This window comes from Chaetodon trifascialis, chromosome 2 (genome assembly GCF_039877785.1).
Source record: "Chaetodon trifascialis isolate fChaTrf1 chromosome 2, fChaTrf1.hap1, whole genome shotgun sequence".
Classification (NCBI taxonomy): Eukaryota; Metazoa; Chordata; class Actinopteri; order Chaetodontiformes; family Chaetodontidae; genus Chaetodon; species Chaetodon trifascialis.
The window spans coordinates 22145719-22169789 of NC_092057.1; the positions used below are offsets into that span (position 1 = coordinate 22145719).

The window sequence follows — 24071 nt, forward strand, 5'->3', positions numbered from 1 at the left end:
GTCATTCTTTCAGTCTATGTGTCAATTAAGTCTCTCCTGAATGAAACAGGCTTGGGGCCACAGAGAGGGCTGTGAAGCTGGAAAGTAGAGATGGCATTGGGGGTTTTGGTCTTTCATGGGATCTGTTGACGGAAAGAAATATATAGAACAGCATCAGCTTTATCCTTTAATCAAACCACAAACACAAACACACAATAGTGTCGGAAACCTTAAGCGCAGGCGATGCTAATTGCATGGCTGGTCTGAGCCTGTTGGTCAGGATGTGAGAGACGGTGATGGGTGCAGAGGAAGGAGAGCTGACTGTTTCACAGGAAATCCTCTCCAGTTTGACTCTATTGTCTTCAGTGTGGCAGGATGAGACGTGAGAACATGTGATGGTGTCGTGTTTAACTGGGTGACAAAGTGTTTTTGCGCGCGCTTCCTTTGCTTCATCGTAATTTCTTTTTATCACAATTAACAAAATTGGCTTATTCTTTGCCACACACATACAAAGGAGGAGAAACGAGTCTTGCCCTATGTAACCTATTGATTTTTTCCCCTAACCTTATAATTAGTTTCACAACATGTCAACGTGACCTTTGACAGCAGGGTCAAAGGTCAGCACACACTCACCTCCGAATCATTTCAGCACACTGAAATAAAAGCTGAACAACTGATGCACTTTTACATAAAGAAGTCTGTTTATTATTTGATATATAGATCATATGCATCTTCATATAATAGTTCTAATACCAGTAAGTCAAAAATAATAATCATATTATATTTATATATATAGATATATAGAAAACTAATCCAATAATCTACTTTTTACTTGGACTTTACTTCCTTGTAAAAAACAACATGGAGAAATGTATAATCTTATCCCCAGCTTCAATATAGGCGCTTTAGGGGAGCAAAGAAGATAATACAAAAAAGAAAAATTACACCTGAACATTGCATCTTATAGAACTAGAACATCTGTCAGCAGCTAGTAATGGTGACCATCTTGGTTTAAGACACAGGAAGAGGTTGTTTTTTTTTTCCTTTGCTAGAACATCTTTGACAAATAATTTTTTGTTTTGTTTTTAAATTCAGTTGAAATGGCTGAAAAGGTTGAAGACGATGGCAATCACATGATCGGCTGGATTTGGCGACCGAGAGACGGAACATTAGATTACACCAGTGTCATTACACAGTTTGAAGATGATGGATATCTGAAGGGGAGGGGGGGAGGGGAAAAACAGGGAGGGAAGGAGAAGAACGGGGGATGAGTGTGGGAAAATAATTAAGAACAGCAGGGTGTAGAAAGTTTACTTCATGTGCTTCTCCACCAGTGATCTGCATTTGTAAACAGAGGGGTCGCAGCACAAACAGTGCAGAGTCCTCTCCCCTCGTCCTCTCCCCTCGTCCTCTCCCCTCGTTTTCTCTCAGCGATGCCCAGCCTCCCTCCCTTCCTCTGGGTGCCCTCCTGGAGGTAGCTGAGTCACCATTGGCAGGGAGAGATATCCACTCTGATTCATTTAACTATGGCAGTCTTCACAAGTTTTACCAGCTGTCCTAATAGCACCCCCCCCCCCCCCCCCCCCTAAAACTCTCGATATGTAGAAATGAAAACATGGAGGCAGGCTGTTTCAGGGCTGTGGACATGGAGGAGGCCATGGACGACGGACCACCCACAGCTGTGGAAGGTGGTGTCCAGGGGTCCTCGTGTCCATCGAGGCCAGAGACACAGGAGGGCTTTGCCACTGCCACCCCCTCCTCCATCTTAGGAGCCTAGCTGGTCAAACTGGGGTCAAGAGGAGGCATCAAAGCTGCACAGGAAGAAAAGAGGAGGAAGAAGAAAAGATATTAATACTTTTGTGAGGCGTTACTGATCTTTGACTGATTTGATAAACAGGAAAGACCAAAGGACAAATGCATGCCTGTATAGCCATATTCACACAAGCACTGCTACCATGAACTTTTTCAGACATTACCCAGACCAGCTGTGTGTGTGAAGCCAAATGTTAGAATCAGTGAAACCGGACATTAACCAGACTTTACCCTGCCAGGTCCCGAGAACAAAGTCTGTGTCGTGTCTGACTGAGCTCACGTGTGAATACAGCAGATCATCATCTGGAGAATTTACAGCGAGCAAGTGGACGTGTTGATGATGTTGATGACATTGTTTGTAGTGTAACTGCTTTGTACTCTTCTCCTTGTCTGTATATTGCTTCATAAATTCATGTAACATTTAGAAAGCAACACAGTACATTGATACAATGTAAAACAGTCTCTACCCAGGCGCCATCCCTTGCCTAAACCAGACGCAGTATTTCCAGTCAGTGAGAACGCGTCTGACACGGACAAATGTGCTACATGCGTAAAAGGACAACTCTGGACAATGTCCACAGAATCAGGTTGCTTAATACCCGTAGCGCAAGACAAGCAGCTCAACTTCTGAACATGAGATATTTTTGGGTGTTGGAGGATATTGTTACTAATATTGATGTTATACTGTTGCTGACACTAATCAGGCGCTGAGGTGTGGGATTCCACAGATGCCTGCAGCTCCTTAGAGTAGGCGAATGAGTTCATATGTCTTTCACAGTAATGCTTAGTTTTTATTCATTGACAAAAACTGTCTCACTTCTCGTTTTGTAGATGTCACCTTTTATTTTGTGTCATTTTCAGCATGAAAAAAGGTTAGCTGTGAATATTTTCCACCATAGTTTTTCTATTTTTCTATCTTTAAAATTAAATTTATTTATTTATCATTTATTTATTTATTAATACTGAGTGCAGGTGAGTGCAGGTGAGTAAAAGATGTTCCACAGATCTGTGCAAATTTAAGGCAATTTCAATCAACTTAACACAAGAAAATTAAGATTTTAATTTAACCCAAAACAGTTATTATAAAGTACAACTTGAGAAGAAGAAAATCTGAATGTAGCACTTAAAATGGCTTAATGGCCATTCAATGGTTTACTAATTCTTTATAAACAATAATAAGACCCTTTACAAAAGTACAGCTTAAGAGTTGGTTCAACTTATTAATATATCATCAATTCTGCATTTGGTCAGAGCGCAAATCACTCCGTCATTGCAAACCGCATTTCCCAAGATGCTCCTTGTTAGATTTGTGCTCACACTGTTCTTCAGTAATGGCATAAACTGGTGAGCCTTGCCTTTAACCGTCACCATTTAGCATTTATAGGAAGTAATGTAATGAATTTAGCAGATTTGTTAAACATTTATCAGTGGATAGTACTTGCTAAAATTTCCATCTATGTTCAACATTTATATTGTTTTGTCTGTTTATAGACCAGCCTTCACTTGTGTGACAAATACATTTATGAACACTACTATTTATGAACAGTGCATTTATGAAGAAAATCAAAGTGTTACACAAAAGCAGTGCAACTGGCAAATGCATGTGGTTTTTTTGTTTTTGTTTTTTTTGTTTTTTTGTAGCACAATTATTTCATAGAAAAAAAGCCTCAAAAAAAGCTTTGAGGGATTTGTTTTGGTTTAGGATGAATGACATCTCGACTACACATCTATTTTAATCAGAAGAGCAGACCACAATTATTTTTGCTGAATAATTGCTTGCAAAGTAAGGCACCACTGACATTCTGCATGGCAGTGCATTTCTCAGTAAGCATTACTCAATTTCATGCTGATTAATACTCAACCATTAGCAATACAAACAGATCAAATTCCAACTTAATTCTCTATTTCACAGCAGTCATTTTGACTTGTCATAGTAGGATAAGCAGAGGTGTTACCAATAACATTAACAATGTCTCTGCTCTATTCAAATGTCCCAGTAAGCCATGACAGTGTGACAGTGAGCCAGCATGCACAATACCAGCACCTTGAAACTGAAGCAGCTGCTTATCACACCAACACAAATACTGAATTTAACCTTGAAGGATTTCAGGGTTCTTAGGGTTCTCTGTAAATGTTAACAAGTTGTTAATGAATGGATTTGGTCCAGATGCACCAGCCAAGGTGATTTTTCACAATCTGACAACCCAAAAGATGTCCTTGACTTGTTATTGTATTATAAAGCGTCAGCAAAGCATTTGTGACTGATTTATTAAGCTGTAATAAAGCCACTGGTTAAGTTATCATTTTTTATCATAGATAGATAGATAGATAGATAGATAGATAGATAGATAGATAGATAGATAGATAGATAGATAGATAGATAGATAGATAGATAGATAGATAGATAGATAGATAGATAGATAGATAGATAGATAGAAAAATCCTCTGGAAGCAAATGAAAGAGACAGAGTTTGAGTGAGTAAGATGTTGATCACTGCAGGCTTTTGTGTTGCTTATCAGTGACAGATTCTTTTGCTGCCGCCTGCGTCTGTCCCCGCCACAGCAGAGGACCAGGGGACCTCACTTCACTCTGCATTATTAGCACATCCTTGTTGCGTTTCTCTGAGCTTGCAAATCATCCACCGACATAAAGTAGACTTTCTTCTTTCCCTCACCTGACTCACTGGTGCACATGCATCGAAGGAATGATGAGGTGAAAAGAATAATGTGACAGAAAGGGAGGGAGACGTGTTCATCCACAGGTAGTAAAAGTCACCATGTATGGGAGAATGACCATGAGAATGTGTGTGTGAATTATGCCTATGATTATACGTGGTTGTGTGTGAGTGTGTTCTGGCTTGGGGTGGCGTGACTGTCCTCTAGGGGGAGGTATGTCTTGTCTTGCAGTCATTAAATATTAACACAGCCATCTCGCCCTCCCACTGGGGCCTGATTGAAGATGTAGCATACACACAGGGACAGGTTAGGGTCACCTCTAACTCTGTAGTCCCACTGTAAGCCCACTGTGATTACACCTGGGCCAGACCGCGCATGCAAACACATTTCTCATCTGGAGTCAGTACACTGGACTAACTCAAGGACCAACACCACAATGACAAAAGATCACAACAGAAATATTGCATTGATCACCAAATGATTTAGCAAGAAAACAGGGTGAAAGTATTCAAATATTTCATACACTCTTGAGATTTCCAATTGGCATTCCTTTACACACAACACAAATACCCTCTGATTTGACTGTTAAATGTAGATTTCACACTACATTTAACAGCACTCTGTATGGTAAAATAGAATAATGGGAGCTAATTACAGGATTATGAGCCCTTGTGGAAAGAATACACAATGACCATCATTAGCTGCTCTTCTTTCAAAGACTCGAATTAACAGAAAAGAGGTTTATGAAAAAGAAAGACAGTGGAGAGGGGTTCTTACCTGTCCCATAGCTTGACATTTCTACAGTTGTTGGTGCAGCAGCCGGCTGATATCAAAGCTGTGACAGAGACAAGACAGAAGAAGAAATGGGTTTTAAATGTGTTGTTTTGACAACAGAAGAGCGCCTCATTAATCTAATGATTTTGAGCTGAAGTCTGTCTGGTTAGACTGCCAAAACAGGAGAAAATGACTCATTAATAAAATATGGTGATTGAGTATCACCAGTTTTTGTTATCAGTGGAAATGCATGCAAAAGGTCGAATAGGGAATGTTTAATATTGAACATGTACTGCTCACCATTCACACAAAGACTGACTCAACCACATATAATGGGGTTGTACTTCAATGAGAAGATTTTAAACCACCATCATGTGTGTGTGAAGTATGTAGCTATAGTCAGGTGGCAATTAGCTTAGCTTCGCAAAAAGACTAGAAGCAGGGGTAAACAGCCAGTCAGGATTGCTCCAAAGTTAGGTTATGTGGTATAGCTACCTCTTGATAAACAATATTTTTCCTTCCACCCAGCACCCACCTTGGACAAAGCCAGGCTAACAGTTTCCCCTCTGTTTCAGTCTTTATGCTAAGCTAGGCTAATTAACTCCAGGCCTTAGCTCCGTACCAAATGCACAGACATGAGAGTGGTATCAACATTCCCATCTCCCTCTATGCATACACTGTCAAACTTTTGACTTTATTTGCAGAAGACTGCGACCAGTGTTATCCATTTATCGGTGTTATTTCAGCCAACATACTTATATGAAACTGCAGTTTCATTTCCTTATGTTCAGTGTGGTCACAATATGTCCCTCACCACCGCTGGAGATGTTTTAGCTGATCAGATCACAGTTAGTCCTCAATGCATCTTAGGTGCATTCATACAAACTGATCACCCAAAACACATTTTAAAGCAAAGTGTAAAGGGGGTGAGAGTGTATCAAATTTACGACTAAGAAAAGTGCAACAATAGCAGGAGGCCTTGCTGACTGCACCAGTCAGTGAGTCATAGAAACAAGGGTTCATTTTGCTCAAGGACTAACAGATGAAACAGCTTTGTCCAGGTAACACAGGAAAAGTGTTGCTGCCAAAGAAAACAGTGTTAATCTAAAGTAACAGTAGTAAGTACAGGATACACAGTACTTATTCTCATACTCTCGAGCTCTGTGAGCACATCTGGTCAGAACTTCAGTTGAAAGGAGGAAAAATGCCTTTGCCGTAAGCGGTACAAGATTAAAAAAAAGTTATCCCTCCTCACCTCCTTTGCCCTTCAAAACAATTCTTTTATCCTTGCTCCCCTGCTTGATATTTCTCTCTCTTTCTCCCTCCGCCAACGGTTTCCTCCCCATGTGCCCATAATCATGTTTTCAGCACATTTCCTCTACTTGGCGCACTAACACCTCTCATTAAAGATTCATAATGCTCTTGTGACTGCCGAGTGCCACAAAAGATTCCAGTAGCCACCTTCACTAAGTTCCCTGCCCCTTCCCTCACTCTGTTTATCTTCATGAGGGGGGAGGGGTGGGCGAGGCAAGCCGGCACAGATATGAAAACATCCTTAAAGAGTCGGGGGGATGCAGCAGTGGGCCAGAGGGTATTTTCATTTGGAGGTCAGGGTGTGTGGAATGGAATTGATTTCACAGCTAAAGCAGAACTCATAGACCAGTTACAGAGAGGTAAACACATGATCACATCTCACTTCCTCCTAACACACAAACAAAGGCACAGAAACTCTGCAGGAAGTTCAGCTGATAGCTGCTTAGATGGTACATCCGAAAGCAGGACTCTGAGCATGCTCTGATAGATCAATACAAACATAGAGTGGTAGAGTATGGAGATTCTCAATGTGGCTTTGGATTGATGCTAGAAATAAAATCAGCACTTATGAAATTTAAAAATGAATGAGGCCATCCTTACAAATGAGCTTTGAATGTATGATGGTCATATTAGCACAATATTTGGTCGGGTACCTGCCCAACGATGTGATTAGTTCCAGATGTGTTCCAGATGAATTTTCATAACAAACACATGGTTGGTGTCCACTCTGTTCCTGAGCACAGAGCCTTGTCTGGGACGTCCAGATTAATTTGCAAACATGCGTGATACTTTCATTCACTGTGACAGAGAGCCACGTTTGAGCGGAGCAGAGTATTTACAGTGGAAATGGCTTCGCTTGATGTGCTGCAAGAAACCTCTCTTCTATTTCCTTAATGTTGTCTTTACAATCAACACTTTCTACCAGCATCAGAAATACATTGTTATGGTTTCCACGTTGTAGCACTGTATTTTTCCAAGGACATCTGTGTTATGGTTTTGTGCTTCTTCGCTGTTGTTTTTTGCATTGCGTTCTTCTTACAGTACTAGTAGACACGCAAACAAGGTTACCAAAAAAGTAGCCTACTGCTGCTGTTGGATGTCCGCGTCTGTCACCTGGCCCTCAACTTGTTGGTTGCAGAGGTTAGTGAAGATCCTCCCACAGAGAGTCTGCAGTAAGTGCAGCTGAGAGCTGTTTAGATGGCTCATTTGAAAGAAGGGCATCTGAACATGCTCTGATGGGGCATGGAGCATGGAGATAGAGAACATGGAGTGCCCTAGCATCGACATTGCAGCAGTTTGTTTTAGATTTATGCCATAGTTCGGAAACATCAATTTCTGTTTATTAAACTAGTGCAAAATATTAGCCTATAGGCTCACTGTACAATGTGAAGATCTGTTCCAGATTTGTCATAAACAAATCGTCAGCTAGGCCTTGTCATCACCCCGCTGTATGAAGGTTGACGTCGCTCTGTTCCTGAGCTCATCGTTGTCTGGGACCTCAAGTCCAGTTTCAAACATGCTTGATATTTTCAACTCTTTTACATTATTTTCAGTCTAGCAGCTCTCTACATCACAGTAGATACAACTGTGATGCTTACAGTTAGCTTACAGAGCAGTCAGGAACCAGAGGACAAAGACAAGTAGAAATGCACAGTCTAAAAATCTGTCAATAAAGACAGACACTGCTGGAAACAATACAGTTTCTTGTTCAACACATCAAGCTAACTCAGATCTGCGTGTTAGGATTCAAACCTCACCCACTCAAGCACAAGAACAATTAGCTTAAATGGATTTGCTGTCCCAAGGTCAGCAGTCCTTCACACACACATACACACACACACACACACACACACACACACACACACACACACACACACACACACACACACACACGCACTCACACATAGATCACAAGATTACAGCTGCTGTCTTGTGATGGAGCAGTCCTGTTAACACACAGCAGGCATGTGCCAAAATCCATAGAATCCCATTAGAGTGAACTTTATCAATGTCTAATGAAACTTGCTCTTTCTGAATGCAGGCAAGCATCCGTGACCTCTTCAAGGAGAGTTATAGAGTGAGAAAACATACATCACACTTGAACAGTGTTTGTTAATTCAGTTATGGGCCGGGCGTTAAAACCAAAATTGGATTTAACGGGATGTGAGAGATGTGTAGAGGGGAAGGGGGTCTGTGCAGGTCAGAGCAGGAATATATAGATAATGTGATTGCTCCAGAATAATGTGGGGCCTAAGCTCCCTTAAATTCCACCTCTGTACACCAGAGCTCGAGTGAAAGGCTCTAAATTTCCCCACAAAGAGATCTGTGAGATTGGCTGGGGAGACGCCGCTCCCACACTGAATAAATCACTGTTCTGGATGGGAAACCCTTCTCCCTCTGCAGCCAGACACCAATTATTAACTCTATATGACTCATAATCTTGCAGTTGATATATAAGAGGTTCAAGAAGGTGGTCTTAACAAAATAAGACCTCTTTTGTTTCATGAAAATTGATTAAATAAGTTGAAAAATGAAAAACCCTGAATGAGAGGTGTATCTGTATAAATTGTCAAAACCAGTAATCAAGTTGTTATTGTTGAGTGAATGGAGCCAGTGAGCACATGAAGCCATCCTCCCCCAGGCCGCTCATCTCTCAATCCTCTTTGATCTGTCAACCCCTCTCTCCTTCTCTCAACTTACAGGATCAATGCAAGGTAATTTCACATGGCCATTCCCTCAGATCTCCGAAAAATCTGCTATATAAATTATTCAGGCTGGCTGGGCAGGAAAGCCCGTGGAGATGCATGGTAGATCAGTGACCTTCCATTTAGCTAGCAGTCAGTCAGACAATCAGACAGACGGACAGACAGTCAGCGAGGCTGCCCGGCTGGAGGGCCGCTTGTCTTGACGTCCCTCTGGCAGCTGCAGTCGAGGCTGTTGTGTGCAACTCTGAAGCATGAGGGCAAGTTCTGAATGCATAATACGGCGATTATGTGTGGCCATGGCACGTAAAGCAAGCAGAAACTAAATGCAGGATATTTATGGAGTCAAGTCAGCATTTGGTCACTGGCTCACAGCATCTCAGTCGATGGCACTTCAGGTCTGTGGAATTTCATCTCTTTGTTCATTCACTGTAGCACTAACATGCTGACTGACCACGCTGCTAGAGAGACCCTGTTGGCTTGTCTCTCTTCAAATCAATAAATTACACTAAGGGTAGACTTATTTATATATGAAATATATATATTTCTCAAGGTGTCATTTAGTGACTTTTCTAAACTGCCATGTGTCATTCGACTGCTGGGACGGGATCATTGGTTACAGAAGTTAAAGCGGTGCAAGGAAATGTAGTGACTTCAAATAGCAGTTAACTGCCTCCTTGCTCTCTAACAGTTATTGCACAGACCTAAGAGTGTAATCAAACCAAGTTTTAGCAAATATGTGGATAAATATCTTTCCCAAAATGAAACTATTCCTTAGAAGAAACAGATGGACTCATCAACATTGTCAGTGCGAGTAATTTTTTTTTTTTTTTTTTTTTTTGCCCATTTGGTGTTCTTACAAGCACATTTCCCTAAATCATTTACTGCTTTTGGGCTGCACGGTGGCGCAGCAGGTAGTGCGCGTGCCTCACAGCAAGAAGGTTGCCGGTTCGATCCCCGGGTCAGGCGGGGCCTTTCTGTGTGAAGCTTGCATGTTCTTCCCGTGCATGCGTGGGTTCTCTCCGGGTACTCCGGCTTCCTCCCACAGACCAGAAACATGCTCATTAGGTTAATTGATGACTCTAAATTGTCCGTAGGTGTGAGTGTGAGTGTGAATGTTTGTTTGTCATTACATGTGGCCCTGCAATCGGCTGGCGACCGGTTCAGGGTGTACCCCGCCTCTCGCCCATTGTAACTGGGATAGGCTCCAGCCCCCCGCAACCCCGAAAGGGATAGGCGGTATAGATAATGGATGGATTTACTGCTTTTAGGAGAAAAATGTTGTTGTTTTTTTAACTTGCATCTTCTTTAGCAATCTTCTTTTTTTTATATGTAATTTAGGCTGATACAATGGATGTATCTTCACAGGAAGGTGTTTTCCTTAACAATGCATTTCTTACCTAAGCTCACATTTGTCATTGCACTAGACTATGCAGAGTGTGAAAACACAGGAAAAAGAGAGAAAAGGCTGTCATGTCGCTATAATTAATGCTAATTGTCTTCTGACTACTGTGTAAGAACTGTAATGAAGTGAGTGATGGCAGCAGGTAGGGACAGCAAATAACTTGAAGCTGCGGTTTCTGCAGGTTAGCTCAGTGTGAGGCTGAAGGAGACTGTGGAGAGATGAGAGCGTGAAACTCACTGAGGTAGAGCTGGATAATTGGTGCCCTGTAGGCTGATCAAGCTTACAAGGCCTGTGTGTGTGGTTATGTGTGTGTAGTTATTTTGCCTCTGTGATCTCAGGGACACAGACATACAGACACACATCTAAAGGGAAAGCACACTCATGCAACCATGTGCAAACTCAAGCATGAAGTACAGACGTCACATTTTGATTATTACCATGAATTTTTGCACTTTATAGCAATCGTACACATGCTCGTTTAGTTTGATGGATGGCTGCTGAAATTTGAAATCTCAAACTGAGAGAGACCACCAGAGCAGGAAAAAAACAGAATACTGTCAGAAAGATTTATAGAAGCGAGTGCTGTCACAACCTCAGCCCTTAACTCTTCTTTTGTTGCTTTGTCCTCCATGTTCAAGCTTCCACATCATCCCCCGCCATTCTTACAAGGGCCCGTCTTGTCAGTCACACTGGTGTGGTATGCATTCTGCTGTGAGTCTCAAAGGTAGACTTAAATATTTAAGCAGACAGTTGCAAGATAAACTGCTGTTGTCCTATTTAACATGTCACCACCCATCACCTCTCAATGCTGCTGAATAATATAACAGCCCTGGTGTGTGTGTGTGTGTGTGTGTGTGTGTGTGTGTGTGTGTGTGTGTGTGTGTGTGTGTGTGTGTGTGTGTGTGTGTGTGTGTGTTCGGATGAGTGGGGTGAGACATGGACAGTATTGGTAATTTCTCCAGCTGTGAATGATGCAGGATTTTAAGCATCCCAGAATTCTTTGCTGCTTCGTCTAGCACCAAGTGCATTTAATGCCTTCTGTATTCTCAACTCCCACAAGCCTTCAGACCTCGATGACCCACGTCCTGAGGCTGAGACTTGTTTATACTTTCTCTCCCGTACATAATGAAATCAACTAATCCTGCTGTAGCTGTGTCATGCTAATAAGCCCTTTGTATTCAGATAGAAATAATGCAATGTATTGCATCAGATATAACAAAAATGTTGAGGCAATTTGCTTCAGAACAATGCAATGAACTATAGAATTTAGGTATTTCGTCACACATGTGCCTGGGTTACATCTACGTGTGGACATAAATTTACATTCTGCTGCTCTTAGTATCATCCAGCTCTTCTCACATCAGTAAAAGTACATTTTTTTAACACTCTATTATATGGCATAAAAAAAAAGATTGCATCACAATATTAAAAGTAGAATATTAAGAAATATCAATATAAAGTTGTATTTTTAAAGTTGGAGAAACTGTTGAAAAAGTAGAATACCATCACAAAAAATGACCCATCTACTCCAGTTCAAAGCAACCCCAGAATTCTCTCAATTACATGTTTTACCTGCAGCTGAAGCTCTCACAAAGCCAGATGAAAGAGGTAATTAAATGTACCTTTTTCTGTAACAGTACAGGAAATGAGCCAGTCAGTCTGGAGCAATGGGGGGTAATGAAATTGATTTCAGTATCTGTAAGAGGAAATCTCACAGGCCAAAAGACATCTCTGAAAGAGAACTAGTAAGAGATAATGATATAAATATAATGACTGCGGTGCCAATCATTTCTCGTTGGTAGGATAAGCCCATTCATCTGCGGTAATGGGAGCCGCACACATGCTTTGCTGTCATTCTCATCGGGAAAAACATTACATCAAATGCACATAATGCACAATATGGGCAGGAGATAAATTTATGCTACAGGAAATGAATAACTACATCCTGGGTGTTGTATAAGGGAGGGATAATAATGCTGTCAGCTGACATGTTATCATCCCGATGTGTTATCTCACTTTCTATCCGTGTTTTAACATATGGTGAAGCTCCAAAAACCATCACAGTGATGGTAGCAGCAGAGCAGCTGATCAGTGAAACAAATGCTCAACAGACAGGCAGCAGAGACAAAGCCAACCGAGCATTAAAGATAGATAGAGTAACACATTCTTTCCCTTACTGCTTAAAGGCTGAATACAGTAGTGTGAAATGTAAGGTTGCATTGAGGGGTTTTGCCAACACCACCATACCTGGTCTGCTACGACCACTAGCCTGCTGGCTAATGTTAGCAAACTTTAATCTCTTTGCAGACATAACATAACGCTGCTGTCTTCATCCATCTGTTACAGTAATGGCTTTTTGTCATCCAGATGTAGGTATCTGGTACATAAATATTTGTGATGGCTTTATTCAGGCTTGACAGGACATGACAGGACAATGCAATGCAGTGCTGTATGTGGCACCTGGTACCCCACAGGGAGTAGTGTCAGTGCTGGAGAACAGGGTGAGTTAAACAGTTAATAACACAAGGGAAGACAAGTGATCTCAGCTGTTTCATAGGCTCCGTCAGTGATGCATCAGAAAAAGTACTTTGCCATTGAAGACTTCACATTTGACCATCATGAACATAAGGGACACAAAATACTGAGAAGGGACTCTCGTTTGATTCTTATTTGTTCACATGCTGTAAGTACATTTTAATACATGGCATGGATGTCAATTAAAAATTTAGGTTGGAAGTAAGGGGGGGGGTCATTTTTATACACTTTGAGCTCATTTACGTTGTACAGTGTTTCATGTTTTATTAAACTGATCTGTGCATGAGATGATAACTGAGGACACATTTATTGCACTTGTCTTGATACAATAAAACATGCATTCATGGACATTACTGAGTCCATTTCACTCTTGACTGCTCTGGACCTGTGCTACCTGTGCTTTAGCATTTTACCGCTATCCCAGATTGTCACTTATGGCCAGAGTGGGTGCTGTTCAGCAGAAATGACTGAGACTTGCTTTGAGTTGTACAAAGGTACAGAGGTAACCTGAAAGACTGCCAGCTCTCAGCATGACACACAGCTACAGCTGAAGTAAATGTAACGTAGCTAAATGTGGTTACTGCTGGTGACTTTGGGACTGACAGAGGTTCCCTCAGGCCCAGTGCTGCCCTCATACATGGCAGCCACTCAACTTCCAGTTAATTACCTGGCCTAGCAAGCTAATTTCCTCTCAGCTCAGTGGGCCGCTCCCCACTGGCACAGCATAAGAGGACAAAGACTGTTCTCCATTCCACTGGGTTTGCGTGTCTACCGGATGACTGGGGCTACTGTGGAACATTTGTCACATACCTCTGGGGTTTGGGCTGGAGCGACGCTCGAACATGCCAAGCAGCCGCCTTCATAACTCATGCAGCTACTTAGGAGCTTCTGGTGGGGGGTGTTTGGGAACATCCAACAATGGCTAACTGCTTTACATGTTCATACATAAAGACTGAATGATTTGTTTCAATCTGTCTGTCTTTACAGACACACAGTAACATTTACATATACAAAAGCGCCAAAATGCTGCACATAAATGCCCTCATAATACTCTAAAAGTTCATCTTGGCTGTATATGCAGTACATAATCATTCTCCTTGCCGCTCCCTAATTTATAATTCAGCTTGCCAAAGATAATTCTTGTTCTCTTGTTGGAGACATTTCACACTCCATTTCCCATTGACATCACTGTTGTCATGAGTATTTGGCAGGAATTACAGATGTAAGACCAAAAAAATTGTGTGCATTGTTTGAATATAACAAGGCAAAGAGGCAATCTTTGCTCCATCCACAAGACGCAAGCTTTAAAGAGGCGAAGCTGAAGGCGGCTTGATTAAAAATGACAATGATATGCACCAGAGGTAGATAAACAAAATGCCTAATCATGCACTCCTTGGTTAATGGCTGCTCTGATGGCCTATAGGCAAGGGTGTTTGGGATAATTGGTCTCAGGTGTGATTACAAATTCAAATGCCATGATAGCATTTAAAAGTACCATTTTCCCCTTTGCGCGGTTGTGATAAAGACATCCACCTTTGAGAATCGCACGTCTCTGATGGCCTAGGCTCTAACTATCTCTGGAGTTTTTAACCTGCTCTCATTCCTCTGCTGTTTTAAATGATAAAACACATGAAACAGGGAACACCTCCTATCTATCTGCAGCAATATGAACCAGGATTATTTGTATGAACAAGTCAGTCTACACAACACCATGGCACTTTAGCAAGTTGAACTAGTAATGAAAGGTAAAGCTGGGATGGTAGCAGTACAGATGAGGCTATCTGGTAATAATTCTAATCCATTTGAGTTACAGCAGCCTAATGCTCCTCCAAATCCTTTCATGCCAAGCAGCTGTGACAAACATTTGGGTTTCTTCATGCTGCTTAGGCTGTCAGACTTCACAATTTGTCAAGGGGATGCTTTCCATCCATTGCCTTGGCAGATGAGTGAGGAGGAGAAGGATGGAGTGGAGTCAGAGGAAGAGGAAAAGATGTGTTACAGAGAGGAAGATACAAAGAGACAGAAAGAAGGAGGGGAAGAAAACAGCCAGTAATCCACTCAAATACTTCCTCAACCCTCTTTGCTCAGCTCAGCCTGGCAAACAGTACATCCTCCGGCCTCCTCCAGAAAGAGGCCTTTGTAATCAGAGTTTTCTCTCTGTCCGACAGCTGGTTGTTCACACTGGCAGCCAATTAGGATGCAAGGAGAGAGAGACAGAGGGAGGAGGGAGAGATAAAGCCAGGCTTTCTCAGTGACAGTGGAGAGGGAGAACATTATCTGTGGCCAAAGCTTCAGCGATGATTTCCTGTTGCACTGACAAGCAGCAGCACTTCTAAACAACAGCCAGAGGAGCTGAGAGTCAGAACTGATGCTGCAATTATGAAGATTAATAGAATCAATGGGACAGTGGGATGATCTTTGCTAATTTGATCAGATATGTTGTGCTCAAGAATGGAGAATCTTGCTGCCAGTGTTTATCAGCTCTCATTAAATGAAAAGACAAGAAAAAAGGTTAGACATGAACATGCAAAAGTTCACCAGCCACTTATTTCAAAGATTCAATTTCTGTTAAAGAAAAAATATGTTTGTTTAACTGACTGTTCACCAGACCACTCCCTCAAACACTGATTGTCCAATCACAGCTTTGCAACTGCAGCTAGGCACTGCAGAACCAAAACCACAGACACAAGAGCAGAAGTGCAAGAATGGATTCTTACCTAAGATGAAGAATGTAGAACATCTGGCTAACTAGCTTACTACCACGGGACCCATCACTGGCTAGCATTTATTTATTTTGGAGGGTCCCAGGCTACGTTCACTGGGTATTACTTCCCCTCTGCCTGGGAGCCGATATGAGAGGTTAGGCTAACATGAGCAGCAGCGTTAGCATTATTTAGCTCACTAAAATCTGCTCGTGACAGTTATCATTTCAGGCAGAAAAATCAGTGGTCGTTGGCCAGAAATAAAGAGTCTGCTTTTTCCTACTTCTGTATGAAATCAAGTACTCATGGTTTCAAAAAGACCTAGAATTTTCATTGTGAACTGTGTACCGTGCAAGACCAGAGAGCTTGACACGTAGCAACACTAACTGAGGGGGGTGGGGCTTTGAGAGGTCAGTTGTAGAGTGATTGTTTTTCATTCTGTGTGTGTGAGTGTGTGTGTGTGTGTGTGTGTGTGTGTGTGTGTGTGTGTGTGTGTGTGTGTGTGTGTGTGTGTGTGTGTGTGTGTGTGTGGCATTCACTGGCATCACAAGGGCAGAGGTCGTCCCACACACTGTACTGTCTTTTTTTCCCATGTGGCTTTTTTTCTCCTCCCGATCATCTGAGCAGCTTATGCTAATATGCAGAACTTGTGATTGCTAAAGCAGAAAACATGATTAAGTCTCTCTTCTTTTTGAAAAAGACCCTCTGTAGCGCTATAAGCTCAGCAAACAGTCAGCCCTCCAGTCTGGGTCAGGAGACCACTGTACAGCATTCATGGCTGATTATCTTTGCCTACGAGAAAATACATCACATGGTAAGATGTATTTGGTCAAAACTGAAGCTTTCACTGTTTAACTGTATTGCCCAGTGTCACATACTGAGTCCAAACAGGCTTTATAGGCACATTGTTTTATATGGACAAGACAATAATTATTCAAGAACTTGTAAAATTCCAACACAACGTGCAGTTATTTTATGTGTAATTTATGGACATGGTACTCCCTGAATTCTTTTAATTACACCACTTATTTTCTGAATTATGTATTGTTGAGATGAGAGGGTAAGCTTGCACAGGCTTTTTTTTCTGGCAGAAGACTAAACATCTCAAACAGCGCTACATCATTTCAGGGATTGTGCCTTCCTCCCAGCTGTAACTACAACAGAATATGTGTGATAAGCTTCCCAAAAGATGCAACAGCAGATTGTATGAAAAGGCTGCAGAGGTCAGTGTATTGTTTTGCTTTCATTTTGGATTTGTCAGGAATTTAAATGGCCTGTGGTTCAGTACTGTCAAGTGGCACGTGAGCATGAGACATTCATTTGTCCGAATAAAAACGTACATTGCTACAGTGGCCCTGGATAGGACACTGGCACATCCATCCAAATCTCTCTCACACACACACACACACACACACACACACACACACACACACACACACGTACATAAAAAATGAAATAATACTGTGCAAAGGGCTTAGAGGATAATCCAAGCGAATGGAGTGTACTACATCGTCACAGGAATTAAACTCCCTCTTCGTCCAAAAAAGGACATGGCAGTAAGGATGGGTCAGTGGATGACACATGCAGACGCGGCCACAAAGCTGCTCTCTTTACCTCTCCCACGTCACAAATCTATTAATTTGCTTTCTTTTCTTCATTGCCTACAGTGCAGTGTTTGTGTTTGTGTATTTGAATCTGTCAGCAATATTTTGAAGTGATTAATTCAGTATCTGCACCACAAAAGCAAAATCTTCAACCTCAAGTGTTGATTGCATGTCTTGATCCATCTGCAAATATTGTGTTATGACAGTTGAAGTTAGTGTCCTTGTCAGGTCAGTGGAGGCATGGCGGCCCCGCAGGGACACGTTTGTGATAGAGATACAGCCATCCTGACAGACAGCTAGCGATGATATACCAATATGACCCTACAGCAACGCACTCAAATTTTGCACACACAGGTTTAATGAGGTCTTTATGAACCTGGTTAAAGGCTATTTGGTGCATGCATTTCACTCCAACCTAAGTTCGCAAACTGTTATGCCACAGTTGGCAAAGCACCAGCTTCAAGGGTCAGTGAGTGCCCTGTGCACTCACAACATTTTCCAATTTAGGATTTGTGAGGCATTAATGTGGCGTGGCCTTTTTTCAGACATCATATGAGGTTTCAGGTTACATCAAGATTGAAATCTCTTGTGGAGCTATAGAGTGCTCAGAGAGCTAAAATAGAAACAGAATGATCATCTAAATCAAAGTTGCTTGTGTCTTTATAATATAATCCACACATTGCAAAAAAAAAAAAAGACAGAATAGATTGTTTGCGTTGACTCCCAATATGGTGAATATGACCGTTGCAGAGTACCAGCAACAGACTCACATAGTTACATCCAGTAACTATTTAACGTTGTAAAACCTTTGCAGTTTGGTTAGGTTTAGGCATGAAAACTACTTGGTTAGGTTTAAGAAAAATAACTATGCAAGGTATCTACATAAATTACCTTCCATTACACGCTTTTCCTCCTTTGCCTTTTTCATAATTGTTATGGCCAGTAGGAGTCACTGATTAACAACAAAAATGGATAAATATGGGTCGTAATAAGGAGTTTGCATGGACGACCTATACGGCCTATACCTAAATACTGCAATTCCAACAATGCATCTCAGTATTGTTTTGTCAGACCATCCCTGTCTGGTAAATAACAGTGTTTTTCAGATGCCACAACTTTGTGAGTCTTCTGTCAACATCTTCAAACCCCAAACCCAAGCTGAGATAACCCTGACGACATCACAATTACATCATCAGGGTTATTTTCTCAGACTTGACAAAGCTACTTCAGAGCTACTGATGACATGTAATTGTTTTCACAGGCTAAATAGTACTCTAAGTAATCTGATCTTCATGTGTAAAATCTGTGAAGTGCCCCTTTAAGGTCAGCCAACGTTAGCAAAGGTAGCACACTCAAACCAGTAATATGTGTCTTTGCTTTGTAAATGTCACATCAATACATAGCAATCCAAATGATCAACAGGCAGAAATGACTTACCCTTCAGCAACAATATCGCACAATCTCACATATCGACATTACCTAATGAGAGGCAATTGAAATGCGTGCTGTAACAGTTGCATCTCCTCAGCTCTGTTTAGACTGTTTCTGTTTCTCTTGTAATTTCAGTCTTATATTGCTGAGTCAGGAAGATATTTCACCTTGAGGAATATGTCCTTTAGCTTGTGCCAGCTCTGTGCCACTCAGCACTTTTTTTCCCCCGGACTCCAGAAATCATTATCAGCCACTGTGGGGTATTTAAACAGCAGCCAAATTGGTACTTTGATATTCCTCCTTTTTTCTGACATCCTTAACTCCGACTGATCTCACTGAGATCAGCATCACTGCAGCAAAAATTTGGGGATAATTCGTCGTCTAAGAGGTACACGTGCGTGCCTTTTTGTGAGCCAGCAGCTGCGACGCTACACCACACACTGAAATCTGAGCATGGCTCATTTGAGCTGAATCTGTTCAACTTAGATGTAGGACATGTAAAATAAATATTTCTGAACCCTTTATTTTCTCTTTCATACACTGAGCCAACCCACATTCCTCTCGAGATGCCCCAAAAAATCAATAATGCTGTAAATTTTGCAACAGTCGGAAGAGTATCTCTATTTTCTCAATCGAATAAGTGCATTCCAATCAGATATCACACAGCAAATCTGCTTTTTAAAATTTCTAAAGCTTTTACAGAAAAAAAAAAAAAATCTCCGCCCTATGGCCAAAACAAAATAATTAGCAAAACCTGGAGAGGCTTTTGTGCTCAAGTTTGTCCTTGCTATCCTTTTAGGGACAAATTACAAGTCCCCATAATGGAAATCATTCAATTTCAGGGTGAAGACTTGGTTTAAGGTTTTGTTTGAGGTTGGGGTCAGGGTAAGTTTCCAGGAAATGAATGTAAGTCTGTGTAATTTCCCCAAAAGTGATAAAAACCTAACATGTGCGTGCGTGTGTGTGTGTGTGTGTGTGTGTGTGTGTGTGTGTGTGTGTGTGTGTGTGTGTGTGTGTGTGTGTGTGTGTGTGTGTGTGTGTGTGTGTGTGGCTTGAGTCTATGTGATTTGTATATCTTTGCATTTAAGTGCATGTGTGCATGAGTTACATGATTTCAGTATTTTTTGGCCTTTCTGAGAGGAGGAGTGATGTTCATTAGAAAATCTAAACGCGGAATGATCACATGCACTCACACAGAAACATAACCAAGCACACACCTACCATTCATGCCATTGTAGATGCTCCGATGATGTGGCGACAGCTCGTCTACAGCTGGCCTCCTCTGCCCCTCTCTCACAGGGCTGCCAAACTTCATATGGTCAGGGCTCATACTGTACTGGTGCCTTTGAGTTTCAGGGCTGCCCCCATGGACCGCGCAACCCTTTTCATGGTGTTCAGTGGTCCCTAAATGTGCCAGTTGGGGTTCGGGGCTCCCACAGCCAGTACTGCTGATGCTGCTCCTGTGGTGCCTTTGATAGAGCTCCCCGCTGCCTCCCTGACCCAGGAGGTGCTGCCTCTGGCCCAGGACGAGATCAGAGCTGTGGTGCTTGGGGTGCTGCTCAGGACTTCGACGGCCCACGTTCCTCCCGTATTTTTCTGGACTGAGGCCCCGCATGACCCGACTGTGGTCAGGCACAGATATGGAGCCACAGCGGGGCCGGCAGAGCTGGGGCAGGGTGTATGGGTACTCCAGGCTTGTACTCCGGTGGCGCCCAGCAGGGTGCTCAGGGCTGGACACCTCCCTGTCTCCTCCACCTCCACCTCCTATTCCACTGATGCTGCTACACCTGGGTTTGTGCACAAGCTCAGGGCTCCCCTTTTCCCCACCACAACCGACTCCACCCACCCCAGGAACCAGGTGAGGCTGCTTCTGGTGAGGGTGATCGGAGCTGTCAGCGCTCCCTGCGCTGGAGGTGCTGCTCCCATCCCCCACATCTCTCATCAGGAGCCCATGCCCGGGCACCAGCAGCAAACTATTCTGGCTGTCTATGGAGTTACGGCACCCTCCCATGCCTACAGTCCCTCCCCCTCCACTTCCACCACCACCACCTCCTCCACCTACCAACCCCTTCTCCTCATCCAGCAGCAGGCAGAGCTCCTTCAGCTCCAGGTTCTCCCGGATTACCTCCTCCTGCCGAAGCTCCAGCTCCTTGAGTTTCTGGAGGTAGAGAGTCACCTCTTTACGCATGATGCTGGCACTGTAACGTCCCAACCGCTGCCACTCTCTGGATACACGCTTGCCTTTCTGGCGGTCGTCATCCAGGAAGCAGCACAAGTCCCGCAGCTCACGGTTGTCTTCTTGCAGCTTCTGATTAATGTCCTGAAAGGAAAAGAAGGAAAAAACAGGAAGAAAACAGAGTTAAGTTGAGGCCCAAGCATTAAGAGGCATCATAAAATATGACAATGCTGATCATGGCAGACAAAACAAAACAGCTTGTCTTGTATTCATTTAGCTCCCAAGTTAATCGCTGCAACCATTGTCCAATTTCAATCCATTTCACTGCTCTTTTAGATATCAGTCAAATGCTGTATGCAATCATAATGAGATGAAATCCTAATCCTCTCTGCCTTTCCCATAAAAGCACTGACTCACTGCGTACCATTCAATGTGAAGTACATAATGAAGATTATAATGCTCTGTAGGAGATGGAGAGGCCAGACACAGAAATAAGAATGGGTTGGGGTAAATCACATGTCCTCAACCTTTTACACCCAGCAACATTTACTTAAAAATCCCTTCCTCACCTCCCCATGAGCTCCTTCTTTTTCTCCCCTATACTCCCTCTCCCGCTCTCTCTCCCTTTCTTACCCTCCAGCTCTTTCCTGTGTAATTAGGCAGCTTGCATGGGTGGAGAGGTGACGGGGTCTCCAAGAAAGGCAAATGATCCACATGTGCTTCATCTGAGGCTACCTCAGGCTGGGTCTCAGCTTTAACTGTAAACATTGTGGACACTGTGTTATGTTCCTCTTAATAGTGCAGAAACTGAAGGCAGCAGGTAAAGGTTACTTACATCTACTTTCACAGCAAATGCCACATTGTTCTAAAAGCAAATTGTAATGCACGTACTGTAGATTTATGAGCAGGAATGGTGTAGGAATGTGAGGTGTGTGTAGCTAAGACACAGAGATCTGGACACCAGATTTGAGACCTGGCATATGAACAGAGCAGGAGATTTCAAGAGAGGCATGCCTTCAGTTTCCAGGGTGAATTTCTACCTCACTGGCCTGTACTCTAATCTTACTTGCTCTCGGTTTTATGAGCTGAGTTGTAGGGATACATTTATTTTATCACTGATTTGGTCTTAAGCGTCCCTCCCCTTCTAAATTCAACTCTTCTTGATATTTTAAAATCATGAATTTCCCACTTCCCCAGCAAAACTTGCATGAAAACTATGAGCCTGCCTTAGGTTGAGCGTTCACATAAAGCCAGTGTGCACACAGGGTCCGCATTCATCCATATCAGATTGTCATACAGGCCTGCACAGTGGCACAGCGAACTTCAATGATACCATCGATTCTCTCACCATGTTTGTAGAGGCGCTCTCTAAACAGTACAACATCCCTCCCGCTATGCGCGCTCTCAGGTGCGCTCCAAACCTATGATCTCATCCTTAACCAATGCGCGCCCCCTCACCTTCAGCCCCCTGATCTCGTTCAAATGCAGCTGGAGGCTGCGATTGACCTCGCGGATGAGATTCCCGTGGTCCAGAATCACGCTCATCTTGTCGGCCTCAGACCGCCTCAGCCGCCGCACCAGATCCTCCTTGGTCCACTTGAGCAGCTCCTCGTCAGTCAGGCCGGAGATGTCCTCCGCTGGACTTTCAGTCTTCGTTATCGACAGCTGGAGCTGGGGCTGGGGCGGCGGAGTCGCTTTCTCCATTGGCACAGCTCCTCCGGCACCGACAAAGCGCAGAAAATAGTCAGAGGCTCGTTGGTGACGTCTGCTCGCATCCGCTCCCCGGTCGACTAGAGGTGGAAAAACGGTTACCGGTAGAAAGTCAGTCGCATAGTGTGGCCTTCTCTGTCGCTCTCGACTCTTCCAGTCTCTGCTAGAGCAACAGCTGACGATGCCGGCTGCGTGCGATACGGAGGAGAAGATGCTCTGCTGTCTTATCACTGCAACATCCTCACAGCCAGGGAGGTACTGCAGACAGCCGACATGCACGGTGACTTATCGGCTCGGTTTAGTATCCTAATCCGGTCCCAAACGTGATCAAAGTGAGAAAAGCTTCGGCGGACAGTCGGTGCACACACCTGCCGCCTGTATGTTCAGCACTCTGCGAGAGAGAGAGAGAGGGGAGAGTCCGCTGTGCACGGCAGCAAGCTCTCTCTCTCTCTCTCTCTCTCTCTCTCTCTCTCTCTCTCTCTCTCTCTCTCTCTCTCTCCCTCCCTCCAGGGCTTTATGCTTCACCAAAAATACAGCTTGGTTACAGCGCCACTTAATGTTTAAAGACGCACTAAACAAGCTGTGTGAAATGATGCTTGTCTCCCTCAGGTTCCTGGTGACTCTCCAACTGATGCTTTGTTAAAATGTGATGACACGGGCAGCACATAGAGACATACAGTCAATTTGTGAGTAATCAGATCTTTTAGCTACTTGTGTGAAAGTATCAATACTAAAATATCCAGTTACAAGCAAAGGTCCTGCACTCAGACCCATTAATGTATGTATTAATGTGTATGTAATGCAGTACAGGCTGCTGTGATGGTGGAACTAATTTCAACTACTTTATATCGTGAAGGCAGGTAATAGTAGGTCATAATTTATTAAGTGATTTATATTTTGTATGGTTAATCTTAATCTGCAAAGTCACAAAAAAAACTAAAGCTGTTTACGTAAAACATAAAGTTGTGGAGTAAAAAGTACAATATTTCTGACTGAGATGTACTGAACAGGAAGTATAAAGATGGAAACACTCAAGAAAAGAAGGCCTACAAGTAAGCTGCATCAAATTTGTCCTTAAGTGCAGTAATAAATTCATTAGCATAAAAACACTAGCAACTGGGTATCAATTTCTGTTCATTTGTAAAAAAAAAATTCTGGTATAGATAAGAGTAGGCTACTTTTCATCTTACTATTTAAGCTGGGACAGTATCCTATGTGTTTCAAAGTGCATTACGGTGTAGCATTTCAAGT

The 24071-nt window shown here is 42.8% G+C and overlaps 1 protein-coding gene across 1 annotated transcript; it reads right to left on the reverse strand.

Annotated features, from left to right (window-relative positions):
* Positions 1-658: 658 nt before the first annotated feature.
* On the reverse strand, positions 659-23265 carry ccdc85al (coiled-coil domain containing 85A, like). Its single transcript, XM_070990695.1, has 4 exons — positions 22569-23265; positions 20156-21254; positions 5245-5302; positions 659-1790 (listed from the first exon to the last, which is right to left on the reverse strand). The coding sequence occupies exons 1-4, from the start codon at positions 22812-22814 to the stop codon at positions 1772-1774; spliced, it is 1422 nt and encodes a 473-aa protein (XP_070846796.1). The 5' UTR covers positions 22815-23265; the 3' UTR covers positions 659-1771.
* Between the last annotated feature and the right edge of the window lie 806 nt (positions 23266-24071).